The sequence below is a fragment of the Phyllobates terribilis genome, unplaced genomic scaffold (assembly GCF_046119375.1).
Source record: "Phyllobates terribilis strain yellow unplaced genomic scaffold, ASM4611937v1 Scaffold_2__4_contigs__length_985480577, whole genome shotgun sequence".
Lineage (NCBI taxonomy): Eukaryota > Metazoa > Chordata > Amphibia > Anura > Dendrobatidae > Phyllobates > Phyllobates terribilis.
In genome coordinates this window covers 63,074,762-63,091,091 of record NW_027362762.1, presented here as the reverse complement: position 1 = coordinate 63,091,091, position 16,330 = coordinate 63,074,762, and the positions used below count along the sequence as shown (strand labels likewise).

The 16,330-nt window shown below is 39.4% G+C and overlaps 1 protein-coding gene across 3 annotated transcripts in view; it reads left to right on the top strand.

The window, feature by feature from the left end:
- Nucleotides 1-16,330, top strand: part of NOX4 (NADPH oxidase 4) — a 310,955-nt gene that overhangs the window by 201,988 nt on the left and 92,637 nt on the right. For all 3 annotated transcript variants that reach the window (XM_073662050.1, XM_073662052.1, XM_073662051.1), the window contains exon 13: nt 12,005-12,083. In XM_073662050.1, the coding sequence (XP_073518151.1) occupies nt 12,005-12,083 (79 nt within the window). The remainder of the gene's footprint in view (nt 1-12,004; nt 12,084-16,330) is intronic.

Sequence of the window (16,330 nt, the reverse complement as noted above, 5' to 3'; positions counted from 1 at the left end):
TGGTTTTGGGTTTTACACTCTTCTACAATGGCTGCCTTCCTTTGATGTGGTTCATGCTGGGTTTCTCAGGTAGCCCAATGAACTCCTGTGAAATCATAACTTAATGCCCTTTAATGCCGACTTGGACAGCTACGTGTATCTGAGTATTCAGTAAGCTTCATGTTCAGTTGCCATGTGCTTTGGAGTTTGCCTCATCATTCATTTCTTTCAGCTGGCAATCATCTCTTCAGCAAACTCCTATTTATTTCACAACCATCTGCACTTATATCCTGACTCAGACCTGCCTATTAACCATTCATCTGCTGTAAGCATAACAAACTCTTCTCTGGTGTTGTTCACACTATAAATGCTGTTGCTACAGTATGAATCTTCATTACAAATGATTAGTTGCAGGTAGCAGTAATGAATAGGTTATCTGAATACTTGCTTGTAAAGCAAACCAGTGCTCATTCTACACAATACTTGGTCCAGGTTTGACTTTTTACTTTGAGGAAGCCCACTCAAAATCCTGGACCTTTCTAATTTGGAGAGTATTTACATTAACAAACATGCCTGATGAAGGATATTTAATCAAAACGTTAAGTTTTTACTATACTGATGGTGGTCTAATGTATGGATATGATATTTTCTAATTAAGCATCTCCACCTGCCTTTTGGTGTGCAGTTCCTTCCTTCCATTCACTACGGATCTACAGGAGCTCAGCGGTTAGCACCCTATACAAATTATCCATTAAGGGTGTGCAACCTACAGTGGTGGCCAAAAGTATTGGCACCCCTGCAATTCTGTCAGATAATACTCAGTTTCTTCCTGAAAATGATTGCAATCACAAATTCTTTGGTATTATTATCTTCATTTAATTTGTCTTCAATGAAAAAACACAAAAAGAATTGTGCTAAAGCCAAATTGGATATAATTCCACACCAAACCTAAAAAAGGGGGTGGACAAAAGTATTGGCATTGTTTGAAAAATCATGTGATGCTTCTCTAATTCGTGTAATTAACAGCACCTGTAACTTACCTGTGGCACCTAACAGGTGTTGGCAATAACTAAATCACACTTGCAGCCAGTTAACATAGATTAAAGTTGACTCAACCTTTGTCCTGTGTCCTTGTGTGTACCACATTGAGCATGGAGAAAAGAAAGAAGACCAAAGAACTGTCTGAGGACTTGAGAAACCAAATTATGAGGAAGCATGAGCAATCTCAAGGCTACAAGTCCATCTCCAAAGACCTGAATGTTCCTGTGTCTTCCGTGCGCAGTGACATCAAGAAGTTTAAAGCCCATGGCACTGTGGCTAACCTCCCTAGATGTGGACGGAAAAGAAAAATTGACGAGAGATTTCAACGCAAGATTGTGCGGATGGTGGATAAAGAACCTCGACTAACATCCAAACAAGTTCAAGCTGCCCTGCAGTCCGAGGGTACAACAGTGTCAACCCGTACTATCCGTCGGCGTCTGAATGAAAAGGGACTGTATGGTAGGATACCCAGGAAGACCCCACTTCTTACCCCGAGACATAAAAAAGCCAGGCTAGAGTTTGACAAAACTTACCTGAGAAAGCCTAAAACGTTTTGGAAGAATGTTCTCTGGTCAGATGAGACAAAAGTAGAGCTTTTTGGGAAAAAGCATCAACATAGAGTGTACAGGAAAAAAAAGAGGCATTCAAAGAAAAGAACACGGTCCCTACAGTCAAACATGGAGGAGGTTCCCTGATGTTTTGGGGTTGCTTTGCTGCCTCTGGCACTGGACTACTTGACCGTGTGGATGGCATTATGAAGTCTGAAGACTACCAACAAATTTTGCAGCATAATGTAGGGCCCAGTGTGAGAAAGCTGGGTCTCCCTCAGAGGTCATGGGTCTTCCAGCAGGACAATGACCCAAAACACACTTCCAAAAGCACTATAAAATGGTTTGAGAGAAAGCACTGGAGACTTCTAAGGTGGCCAGCAATGAGTCCAGACCTGAATCCCATAGAACACCTGTGGAGAGATCTCAAAATGGCAGTTTGGAGAAGGCACCCTTCAAATATCAGGGACCAGGAGCAGTTTGCCAAAGAAGAATGGTCTACAATTCCAGCAGAGCATTGTAAGAAACTCATTGATGGTTACCGGAAGCGGTTGTTCGCAGTTATTTTGGCTAAAGGTTGTGCAACCAAGAATTAGGCTGAGGGTGCCAATACTTTTGTCTGGCCCATTTTTGGAGTTTTGTGTGAAATGATCAATGATTTGATTTTTGCTTCATTCTCTTTTGTGTTTTTTCCTTGCAAGCAAATTAAATGAAGATAATAAGACCAAAGAATTTGTGATTGCAATCATTTTCAGGTAGAAACTGAGTATTATCTGACAAAATTGCAGGGTTGCCAATACTTTTGGCCACCACTGTACCTTATTGATTATTCGAGCCTCTATAACTTCAGGCAAAGCAGCCGTTAGTCAAGCAGAAGGAAGCAGCTTTGGGTGGGAAATAGAGCTGGAGTGACGGAGGCTTTAGATCCCCAACATAATTTGCATAGCAATTCAAGCACTGATTTTTTCGGTAATGGACGAACAGACTGGCCATGTAAAGGTATTGCTGCACTTATCTTTGAATGGGCTACATGATGTATAAATAGGAGGATGAAATCCTGCTGACAGATTCCCTTTAAATGATAAACATCTGGCTACCTGCAACCACCGCTAGGGGGATCTTTCGAGTTTGTTGCACATAAGTTATAAATTGGTTCCCCTGACTTTGGACATATGGATCGTATAAATTGAGTTCTACCCTTGTATAAAGAAATATTACAAAGTTAATACTGGGCCTAAAATGAAATGGTAAAAAAAAAGCAGAAATGGAAGGACTTCCTTTAAATTATACACAAATCTGGTTTAGAAATTAATGATGGGTTTGAGTGCTTGATATAGCAAGATCGAGAGGATGGTATAGCTTCAAAAAATGACTGGCTTCTTGTGTTAAAGGGATTGTTCAGGCTTGGGATGAAAGTCTGCAGTCACTCTCACAACACACGCTGTCAGCAATCTCCATTTTTGCCTGTGCGAGCGGGCAATTTGCATACTTGCAGTCACATTCCAACTAGACTTGCTCATCCTCTCTCAATAGAAGTGGACTAAGTGAGGACAAGTACGTCTAGTAGGAATGTGAGCGGAAAATTTCTGAAATGTGATGCTGTCAGGATTCAGAAGTCTGCAGTCACATATGCAGGATTTTATATCATGCCTAGACAACCCCTTTAATGACTTCGGCTCTGTCTTGCTTTATTTCTTGTAACGCTCAAGGAAAATTCTGTTATGTGCACAATGCCCAGAGGAAAATTTACTGCGCTGTATGGCTGTAAACCATTCAACATATTGAATCAATACCCTTATTGTGCTTATCTGCTCCCCTTTCCTAAATCACACAATCCGTTCTTCATACATTTATGGCGGCCTCAAATTCCCCAGACAGCGTGATGAAGATTTTTTGGCTTGACCGGCCGTTCTATCCTTTCTACTAAATTGAAAAATGCCAAAGTATTTACTCTGTTTAAGCCGTGATCCGTCCTATTGAATTAGGAAAGACATAAACTGTTTGAAATCTCAGCTTTGGATGTGCCGGGGAATGATTTTATACCTTAAAATGGAAGAGAAACTTTCTGAAAAGTCTGTGACCTCCAGGGGTGTAGAAATCGAAGAATGTAGCAGGATCCCTATAGGCTTCATTTGCCAAGTCTGATCGGATGAGAATAGGAGCTTCTTTGAGTCTCACTGACCAGACTCATGGATCTGGTTTTTAAATGAATGTTTGCATGGGTCAATAAAACTCTATGGGATGAAAAACGGAAAAAAATAGAGGGGACCCCAAGTCGTGTTTTTTTTAAATGATTTATTTATTTATTTTACAGCTTCGCCACCTGTGATCTGGTGGTTATACAGGCCAGGTCACGGGTGGTGCCGGCTAATCAGAGAAATACCAATACTTGGCATGACTGTGATGACTCCGTAAGTGCCCACAGCTTAAAAGGTTGTTGATTGGCTGTGCTGCAGTTTTTCACCAAGCTTTATTAAGCATCCGAACTCAGAACAGTAAAACAGACTTCCGGGAGAAGTCCATGTTCGGAGTTCAGCACCAGACACTTCGGTGTCAGGTACGAACCCCAAACTTTACAGCTCGGGTTTGCTCATCCCTAATGATGACGTCACCATCACAGGGACACTGTGTTGTAGTCGTTCTGGGGTGCTGCAGTTAATCTCTCAATAAAGTGAAGCAGAACTGTAGCACCCGAAAATGACCACTACACAATGTATGCAACGGTGGAGTTCTGGCCACCATGGAACTTGCCAACTGCTGATCGGTGAAGGTGATGACTCGCCCCCTAAGCCGCGTGGGGAACCCGGAACCGGGCCTTTGGTGGGATGCTGGGGGTTGTAGTCACCGTGGCGATGACCCGGTCCCGTGGCTCAGGGTGGTCAATCCAGTGGCAGTCTATTGATATGGTTTTCATTATTTTCAAATGTCCGACTACACCACCCGTGGATTGCGGTCATGATGAACCGCTGCTGGGGCTGGTGTTGGTGAGCAGCACAGGGATGGTATAACTCCCCACGGGAAGAGTGTAGCCCCCGGGCAGTGTAAGTGAATGATGGGGGTGATGGTGCGCGGGAATAATAACTCAGAGTCCCTGTAATGCAGTCCAGGATCTTTACTCACAGTTTGTTATTCCACGTTACTCCGGCCGGCTGTAACTTCCCACGTCGCACCATGTTCACCAGGTGAGGGGGCTCGGCCAACTCTCAGATAATTTTGGAGCGCTTCACAGGACCCCCTTCTCGTGTCCTTCCTCTGGCCTGTCATACCCCACCAGTGACCACGCTTCTGTCCGGCTGCCTCGGGCCTTCTCTGGGTAAACTTCGGCGCCAGTTTCCCTGACCCTATGTGGTGCCTTCCTAGCGGGTGTAGCGAGGGGCTGCACCATATAAAATGTCACAGCCTCCGGTTTCTAGTTGAGGGTAGTTCCCCGCCTCCACTAGTTTCGGGGACCGGTCTCCCCCTTGGCCTGACCCCACTACTCAGGTAGATGTGGGCATATGGTGGCTACCAGCCAGTCCACACCCCTGGGGTCCCTTCTCTCCTCTGTGTTCCTGGAGCCTCCTCCGCTCTTCTTCATCTCTTCTCCCCTACTCTCTCTCTCTCTCTCTTTCCTTTCAGTGGTGACTGGGTCTCACTGGCTAGACCAGAGTCCGGAGCAGAGCTCCACAGAGTCCCGCTCTGTCACATCTCTCTGACTGAACTGAACCGACTTCTCTCTGAACTAAGATGGTGCCCACCTTTTGTACCTCCCTCTAGGTGCACCCAGAAACTGCTTCCTCCCTGCTCCTGCACTACCGGGTTCCCCCTTTCCTAGGTGTTCCCTCCCCCCACTCCAGCCAGGGACAGGGACTGTCGTGTTCTACTTGGAGCATATCGGTCGCCCTGCCCCCCGGACATGTGGTGTAATGCATGCAGGTGTCGGGGTCCTGATCCACACTCCATCCTTACCTGAGAGTGAGATATCGCACGTCTGGAAGAGATGCAATACCTCTGTAGCAACCGAACCCCCAGGGTGCTACAGTGACAGTTGTCCGTCCCTCACTAATCTGATATTGATGATCCTCGTAAAGGAAAGGAACAACTTTTTTTTAAGGGAAAGACTGTAAGGTTTCCCTAGATGCCAAAGCCTGGTTAGCTGGCAGTCAAGTTCAACTCTCGAACATAGAATCATAGAATGGTAGAGTTGGAAGGGACCTCCTGGGTCATCTGGTCCAACCCCCTGCTCAAAGCAGGATTCACTAGATCATCTCAGACAGATGTCTGTCCAGCCTCTGTTTGAAGACGTCCATTGAAGGGGAACTCACCACCTCCCGTGGCAGCCTGCTCCACTCATTAATCACCCTAACTGTCAAAAAGTTTTTTCTAATATCTAATCTGTGTCTCCTCCCATTTAGTTTCATCCCATTGCTTCTAGTCTTTCCTTGTGCAAATGAGAATAAAGATGATCCTTCTACAATGTGACAGCCCTTGACATATTTGTAGACAGCTATTAAGTCTCCTCTCAGTCTTCTTTTTTGCAAGCTAAACATTCCCAAATCCTGCAACCGTTCCTCATAGGACATGGTTTGCAGACCAGTCACCATTCTGGTCGCTCTTCTCTGAACTTGCTCCAGTTTGTCTATGTCTTTTTTAAAATGTGGTGCCCAAAACTGTACACAGTATTCCAGATGAGGTCTGACCAAAGAGGAGTAAAGACCGATAATGACTTCACGTGATCTAGACTGTATGCTTCTGTTAATACATCCCAGAATTGTATTTGCCTTTTTTGCTGCTGCATCACACTGTTGACTCATGTTCAGTCTATGATCTATTAGTATACCTAAGTCTTTTTCACATGTACTGTTGCTTAGCTCTATTCCTCCCATTCTGTATATGCTTTTTTCATTTTTATTGCCCAGATGTAGTACTTTGCATTTTTCCCTGTTAAAAACCATTCTGTTAGTTGCTGCCCACTGCTCCAGTTTATTTAGGTCTTTTTGAATCCTCTCTCTCTCTTCTCTAGTATTAGCTATCCCTCCTAGCTTTGTGTCATCAGCAAATTTAATCAGTTTACCCTCAATTCCTTCATCTAAATCATTGATAAAGATGTTGAACAATACAGGTCCCAGGACGGAGCCCTGTGGTACCCCACTTGAGACATTCATCCAGCTGGATGTGAAGCCATTTACAACCACCCTTTGAGTCCGATCACTAAGCCAGTTATGAATCCACCTAACAGTTGCCTGGTCCATTGCATACTTGGTCATTTTTTCAATAAGGATGATGTGAGATACTTTGTCAAATGCTTTGCTGAAGTCAAGATATACTATATCTACAGCATTTCCCTGATCCACCCAGTCAGTGATTCTGTCATAGAAGGAAATTAAGTTAGTCTGACATGACTTGTTAGTTACAAACCCATGCTGACTCTGGTTAATCACTTCATTCTTATCCATGTACTTACATACATGTTGTTTAATAATTTGTTCAAAGATCTTTCCTGGTATAGAAGTCAGACTCACCGGCCTATAGTTCCCTGGGTCCACCTTCTTCCCCTTTTTGAAGATAGGAACAACATTTGCTCTTCTCCAGTCTTCTGGGACTTCTCCTGTTCTCCAAAAATTTTCAAAGATTATGGAGAGTGGTTCTAAAATTTCTTCTACAATCTCCTTCAGTACTCTGGGGTGTAATTCATCTGGACCTGGAGACTTGAACTCATTTATGTTAGCTAAATATTCCCTCACAATCTTTCTGTTTACAGATAACTTGGATTCCTCTATTCCTTTAAAAGGACAGTGAAGATCAGTTGATGTTACATTTTCTTTCTGAGAGAAAACAGATGCAAAATAGGAATTAAAAAGTTCGGCCTTCTCAACATCCTCTTACCATTTCTCCATTTTCATCCTGTAAAAATCCTATAGCATCTTTGACTTTTCTTTTACTTTTGACATACCCACTGTGACCTCCACCAGTCACTAGACCAGTCCCTATCGTAGCCTGGAGAGGCATGCTTGCCATGTCTTTCTTGACCCAGTGAATAGAGTATTTCCTGATAAATTACAAATAGTAGTGAAATTATAAAGAATTCAACAAAAATTCTAATTTCTTGTCACTGGAATTTATTATCTTGTATTAACTTAGCAGAGCAAGAAGTAGAGTAACCCAATTTCACACCTTGCTTATATATACCTGTATGTGTAGGGCTGTAGATCTTCACTGTCACAGCTGCACAATTCTGATGAAAATATTTATCTCCTCGAGCTAATGAGGTTACGAGCCCCTGACACATCCGGCTTCTCCAAGTTGGATACTGTGAATAATTCCCGGGAAAGTCTATTTCCTCTCGAGACTGTAAGTTAATCATTCAGAGCTAATAGAGTTTGCATATCTTATTTGTGAAATAAAATTATACTTCATGTTAGATGCCCTCACAAGTCGCAATTCACCGCATACATTCCTCGGCTCACATGTTTTACTTTTTTGTACTTTTTATAATTGCACTCAGTTCCATACTATCATATTGTATTGGATCTTTTTAATGTGTAATGTAGACATGAACAATCCTATTGAATCAATATACTGTATTTGGCCATAGTAGCAGTAGTAGTTATATTCTTGTACATAGGAGCAGTATTATAGTAGTTATATTCTTGTACATAGGGGCAGTATTGTAGTAGTTATATTCTTGTACATAGAGGCAGTATTATAGTAGTTATATTCTTGTACATAGGGGGCAGTATTATAGTAGTTATATTCTTGTACATAGGGGGCAGTATTATAGTAGTTATATTCTTGTACATAGGGGCAGTATTATAGTAGTTATATTCTTATACATAGGGACAGTATTATAATAGTTATATTCTTATACATAGGGACAGTATTATAATAGTTATATTCTTGTACATAGGAGGCAGTATTATAGTAGTTATATTCTTGTACATAGGGACAGTATTATAATAGTTATATTCTTATACATAGGGGCAGTATTATAGTGGTTATATTCTTGTACATAGGAGGCAGTATTATAGTAGTTATATTCTTGTACATAGGGACAGTATTATAATAGTTATATTCTTATACATAGGGGCAGTATTATAGTGGTTATATTCTTATACATAGGAGGCAGTATTATAGTAGTTATATTCTTGTACATAGGGACAGTATTATAATAGTTATATTCTTATACATAGGGGCAGTATTATAGTGGTTATATTCTTGTACATAGGAGGCAGTATTATAGTAGTTATATTCTTGTACATAGGAGGCAGTATTATAGTAGTTATATTCTTGTACATAGGAGGCAGTATTATAGTAGTTATATTCTTATACATAGGGGCAGTATTATAGTGGTTATATTCTTATACATAGGGGGCAGTATTATAGTGGTTATATTCTTGTACATAGGGGGCAGTATTATAGTAGTTATATTCTTGTACATAGGAGGCAGTATTATAGTAGTTATATTCTTGTACACAGGGGCAGTATTATAGTAGTTATATTCTTGTACATAGGGGGCAGTATTATAGTAGTTATATTCTTATACATAGGGGCAGTATTATAGTAGTTATATTCTTGTACATAGGGGGCTGTATTATAGTAGTTATATTCTTGTACATAGGGACATTATTATAGTAGTTATATCCTTGTACATAGGGGCAGTATTATAGTAGTTATATTCTTGTACATAGGAGGCAGTATTATAGTAGTTATATTCTTGTACACAGGGGCAGTATTATAGTAGTTATATTCTTGTACATAGGGGGCAGTATTATAGTAGTTATATTCTTATACATAGGGGCAGTATTATAGTAGTTATATTCTTGTACATAGGGGGCTGTATTATAGTAGTTATATTCTTGTACATAGGGACATTATTATAGTAGTTATATCCTTGTACATAGGGGCAGTATTATAGTAGTTATATTCTTGTACATAGGAGCTGTATTATAGTAGATATATTCTTGTACATAGGAGCAGTATTATAGTAGTTATATTCTTGTACATAGGAGCAGTATTATAGTAGTTATATTCTTGTACATAAGAGGCAGTATTATTGTATTTATATTCTTGTACGTAGGGGGCAGTATTATAGTAGTTATATTCTTGTACATAGGGGGCAGTATTATAGTAGTTATATTCTTGTACATAGGAGCTGTATTATAGTAGATATATTCTTGTACATAGGAGCAGTATTATAGTAGTTATATTCTTGTACATAGGAGCAGTATTATAGTAGTTATATTCTTGTACATAGGAGCAGTATTATAGTAGTTATATTCTTGTACATAGGGAGCAGTATTATAGTAGTTATATTCTTGTACATAGGGGGCAGTATTATAGTAGTTATATTCTTGTACATAGGGGGCAGTATTAGTTATATTCTTGTACATAAGAGCAGTATTATAGTAGTTATATTCTTGTACATAGGGGCAGTATTATAGTAGTTATAGTCTTGTACATAGGAGCAGTATTATAGTAGTTATATTCTTGTACATAGGAGGCAGTATTATAGTAGTTATATTCTTGTACATAGGGGCAGTATTATAGTAGTTATAGTCTTGTACATAGGAGCAGTATTATAGTAGTTATATTCTTGTACATAGGGGGCAGTATTATAGTAGTTATATTCTTGTACATAGGGGGCAGTATTATAGTAGATATATTCTTGTACATAGGAGCAGTATTATAGTAGTTATATTCTTGTACATAGGAGCAGTATTATAGTAGTTATATTCTTGTACATAAGAGGCAGTATTATTGTATTTATATTCTTGTACGTAGGGGGCAGTATTATAGTAGTTATATTCTTGTACATAGGGGGCAGTATTATAGTAGTTATATTCTTGTACATAGGAGCTGTATTATAGTAGATATATTCTTGTACATAGGAGCAGTATTATAGTAGTTATATTCTTGTACATAGGAGCAGTATTATAGTAGTTATATTCTTGTACATAGGAGCAGTATTATAGTAGTTATATTCTTGTACATAGGGAGCAGTATTATAGTAGTTATATTCTTGTACATAGGGGGCAGTATTATAGTAGTTATATTCTTGTACATAGGAGCTGTATTATAGTAGATATATTCTTGTACATAGGAGCAGTATTATAGTAGTTATATTCTTGTACATAGGAGCAGTATTATAGTAGTTATATTCTTGTACATAAGAGGCAGTATTATTGTATTTATATTCTTGTACGTAGGGGGCAGTATTATAGTAGTTATATTCTTGTACATAGGGGGCAGTATTATAGTAGTTATATTCTTGTACATAGGAGCTGTATTATAGTAGATATATTCTTGTACATAGGAGCAGTATTATAGTAGTTATATTCTTGTACATAGGAGCAGTATTATAGTAGTTATATTCTTGTACATAGGAGCAGTATTATAGTAGTTATATTCTTGTACATAGGGAGCAGTATTATAGTAGTTATATTCTTGTACATAGGGGGCAGTATTATAGTAGTTATATTCTTGTACATAGGGGGCAGTATTAGTTATATTCTTGTACATAAGAGCAGTATTATAGTAGTTATATTCTTGTACATAGGGGCAGTATTATAGTAGTTATAGTCTTGTACATAGGAGCAGTATTATAGTAGTTATATTCTTGTACATAGGAGGCAGTATTATAGTAGTTATATTCTTGTACATAGGGGCAGTATTATAGTAGTTATATTTTTGTACATAGGAGCAGTATTATAGTAGTTATATTCTTGCACATAGGGGCAGTATTATAGTAGTTATATTCTTGTACATAGGGGGCAGTATTATAGTAGTTATATTCTTGTACATAGAGGCAGTATTATAGTAGTTATATTCTTGTACATAGGAGCAGTATTATAGTAGTTATATTCTTGTACATAGGAGCAGTATTATAGTAGTTATATTCTTGTACATAGGGGCAGTATTATAGTAGTTATAGTCTTGTACATAGGAGCAGTATTATAGTAGTTATATTCTTGTACATAGGGGCAGTATTATAGTAGTTATATTCTTGTACATAGGGGCAGTATTATAGTAGTTATATTTTTGTACATAGGAGCAGTATTATAGTAGTTATATTCTTGCACATAGGGGCAGTATTATAGTAGTTATATTCTTGTACATAGGGGGCAGTATTATAGTAGTTATATTCTTGTACATAGAGGCAGTATTATAGTAGTTATATTCTTGTACATAGGAGGCAGTATTATAGTAGTTATATTCTTGTACATAGGGGGCAGTATTATAGTAATTATAATATAGTCTGACTCATGGTGAGGTGTTTTAGCATTTTTATGGTCCTTAACCTTTGGGATATTCTTTGTGACTTTGGTTACTGAAGGAATATGTAGGAGTTGTGGGAGAACACCTGAAAAAGCACATGAATTACATACCACAAAATTCCTGTTTCCTCACCTTTGTATTATTTATATAGTAATGTTTTAATGTTGTTTCTTGTTTGACAGAGAGATTACGTAGTTTATTGACACAGTGTGACCAGGGGACAGAAATAATTCCAATCTTTCAGCATATGAAAAACCCAAAGTAAGTAAAACCTGCAGGAAATTATTATGAATTTTAAATAAAAAGTTTGGTAAGTTGCTAATACTTTGTTTGGACTAATTTTTTATTCCCATTCAGGTCTAAAACTAAAATGAGAATTCTGCTATTTTTCTTTTAAAAGAAAGCAGTGCAATGTGGGATTCAGTTACACAATTATAGTGGTTGCGCATGATCACAAATACATAGCTGCTGTTTTACTGAAATAGTGCCACATGTTTCTTCAGGCTGTGTCTGGTAATGCAGTTGATTGCCTTAGAAGTGAGTACAGTTGGGGTGCAATACCACATCTAACCTCTGGATAGGTGTGGCACTGTTTCTAAAAATAATAATAAAAAAAAATAAATCAATTTTTTTTTCTAATTTCTTACAACCAGTTTAAGTTGGGGAAATAGAGTTAAAATAATCAGTGATATGAAAATTCAAATTTTGAGTTGGTGGGGGGGGGGCGGGGTTATAGATGGAAATTGTTTGAGATAGGGATTTACGTGATTTTAAGTCACCATGTAACACAGAATTTAAAGGCACACGTCTTACATAAGTGTGAAGAGTAAGACTGATCTTAGACATTGCAGCTGAGGTGACTTCCAATTGCAGCCAAATCTGCAGTGAATTTCTGATTGACATGACGTGTAGTTTAGCTGCATACCTGTTTGACCAATAACGATTAAAGTAATCTGCATTTTTACACTGTTTCAGCTACATCACCTCCTGCTGAAAAAAGTGTCGGAAAGGGATTTAAAAAAAAAAAAAAAATTATACTCGCCTCTCCCGGTTCTCCCAGTCACGGTCTGGTCTTCACAGTCCTCAGTTTTCTTCACAGATCCCTTTGGATCTTTGGTGCCTCTAGAACTGACTAGACCTCACGGGATACCATGATGTGCATTTTGCTGCAATGTTATGACATCCCTTGAGTAGCTGAAGACCAGATGGGATCTGGTGAAGAAGACTGGTGAGGGCTAGGTGAGTATTATTTATGTATAGATTTACTTATTATTTTATATATATATTTTTTTAACCATAATTGTAACAGAAGAGCATAATTAGGCACATTTCAATTTTCGATTCGATTTCATGTACAAATTTAAAAAAATTTTGAACCCCTTGACAAAGCAATGTGAGAAACGCACATTGGGGTGCGGTGATTCTTCTTGGTATTTGGGTTGCTATTTATTACTTCTGTGATCATTCTCTATTTGCTATACTATTATGTATAAATATACAATTTTGCATATGCAGTGTTAATGGATGGATATTAGCCTATTATACACAACTCTGATCCTTTACTTTACACTTTTGTATTACCCTTACCTATTCATGCTCACTTTTGCATTTTGCATTTACCAGATTTTTCAGATTGATATTTACTTACATATGATATGCAGCAAAGCCAGGTAGGCTAAGGTTGAATCCTAGCACTGCAGGTCTTGATTAGATGCACCTGGCTAGCTTTGACTAAAAACCAGGAAATAGGTTTACCTTGTGTCAGCTGGGGGAAGCTGACCAGAGTGGATTGTATTGGAACTTAAGAGAAAGAGAGACAAGCCAGAATCCCTCTCTGAGAAGAGTCTTCACAGGCTGTGTGCAGAGAACCACAAGTGTCACTGGCTGCTATGGACAATAGTAGTGTTTGACTGAACTGGGACTAGCTCAGCCACGTATGAGTCGCCAGGGTCTATTCTGTTTAGTTGGCCCCTGGAAAAGGCTAGAGATTTTGTGTTTATGGTTCTGGTACCCGATTGAACCTTATGTCCAAAGTTCAGTTTGGTTACCAGAATTTTACCCAAACTTGAACTTAAACCCGATCCAGATTGAAATGTATGTGGACCTGAACTTCGGAGCTGGAAAATTCTCTCTCTATCTTTCTCCTCCCGAACTTCCCCCATAACTCTGAACATTAAAACTGACTTCCGGGATAAGTCCGTGTTCGAAGTTCTGCACCGGAACACTTAGTGTCCGGTATGGATCCTGAACTTTAAAGTTCGGTTCCGCTCATCTCTAGTAGTGTGCAACCAATGGAAATGAATGTCACATTGTTTTGACCCAATATTCCAGTGCCTATCTGAATGCTACCTAATGCCTACCTGAGAAAGTGAATCCCTACAGATATAATATGTATTTTAAACATTTCTAGTAAAAATTACATATATTTTATTTTTCTGAAGTGTGACAAATTACTTGTAAGATTACATAACTTCAAATGTATGCAGATTTGCTCATCCTTAGCTGGATGCATTGTTTTATCGTTGGCTCCTATACTAAGGTTTATTATCATATTCCTATATTAATGTAAGCTACGTGTTTTTCACTCTTTCCACTACTATTTGGATATATTTTGTGGATAAGATTATTTCTGGAGGCCGTCTTGTATACTTGTCTTTTTTATATTAGCCTGGGTATACTCCCTTTGGCCACTTTCCCATAAAATAGCAAAAAGTCAGTATTTTGAACTTGTTTGAAGGTGTCCGAAGGATTTTGCATTAGCAGAGGTTTGCTGGAGGCTTCTGGGTCATAGTATATGCATTCTTCCACGATACTCTGTGGGGAGATGTTTATGCTATAGCCATAGTCCAAGAAAAAAGTGTGACATGTTCACAGCCCCATAGAATATCGGTACGAATGTTATCCATGAAAACCAAAGATAGCACTCATCCCAGAAAATTGGTCTTGTGCATGAACCCTAATTGTTATAGTTTTATCTGATTAATTGTTTTTGGACTCCTCATCTAAATAGATTTTGTAGAAATTAGTGATAGTAATTGTTCTGTCCCCACTTAAGGCGATTGAAGGTGCGCAGTAAAATTATGATGTGAGAGGTGTTACCTTCTTATCCTTGAAGCGAGGCAGACAGGACCAAGTGCGGCTCCAGGTGGATGGAGTCAAACGTGGACGCAGAGAGATAAATCAGCGGTGGTTTATTTGAACCATACTCGAAGACGGTGAGGTAATACAGTGCAGGTGATACAAGTAGCCAGTACTGTAATTGTCTTGTAGGTGTAAACTTTTGGAGCCGCTATTAAGCTGCAGAGACTGCTGCTGGTCAAAAGACTTTGCTTTCTGCAGCCCAAAGGGAGATGTGTGCCTCTCACACTGGTGGCTGGAGTAAAAATGGATGCCAGGAAGTGAGGTGGCACACAGAGCTGCAGGACACTCCCACATTCTAGAAAAAATGTAAAAGGAGGAGCGAGGGAGTGACACAAAGCTTCTGGTCAGCAGGGGGCAGCAGACAAGCATGAACAGGTAACAATAGAACAGTTGATTGAACTATATGAAAAAGATATTAAGGGAACAGCACACTCCCCGTCTGAAATTCACTTTGGGGATTTCACTACTAGAGTCTATAACTAAAACAACCTGTCAAGAAAAGGCATGTTAAAATGCAACGTTAAACATAAGTCAAGTCCGTATCGAAGAAGAAGACTCAAAGGTTCGACTTGTACTGTTCATTCAGTAGGGATGCTCTCAACAGTCAATAACAGAACAAGTTCGTGGATGGGTCTTGTAAAAATCTTTGGCTCGCCTTTCCTGACGACCTTCAATTCCACCTTCCGAACTTTGCCATCCTGGCTCGGGAGTGCTTTAGTAATTAGTCCCATAGGCCAATCAGACCTTTCAGTGGGTTGATCTTTCATGAGCACTAGGTCTCCTTCTTTGAGGTTCGGCTTGGGGTGTTGCCACTTCATTGTCCCTTGCAGAATGACGATGTACTCCTTTCTCCACCTGTTCCAGAAATAGTCGGCCAAGTATTGAACACGTTTCCAATGCTTCTGATAAATGTTCGCATGAGTAAAATCTCCGCTAGGCAATATTGCGTTGTCGGTCTTTTGAGTGATAAGAATTGCGGGAGTCAAAATGGTTGGGGTTTCTGGATTCATGGTTACCGGCACAAGAGGTCTTGAATTAATGATGGCTGACACTTCAGCTAGAAGAGTGACCAGAGTCTCATGTGTGAGTCTTGAAGAGTTAACGTCCATTAACATGGAGTTCAAGATGTTACGTGAAATCCCAATCATTCTCTCCCAAGAGCCTCCCATGTGAGAACTATGGGGAGGATTGAAGATCCAGGTGCAACCCTTCTCTGCCAGCAGATCTTGGATATGCTTGGTGTCAATATTCAGTTCTCTACATGCTCCAACAAAATTGCTACCACGATCAGACCTCTGCTGTTTTGCAGGCCCCCTGATGGCACAGAATTTTCTCAATGCATTAATCAGGCTGGAGGTGTCCATGGA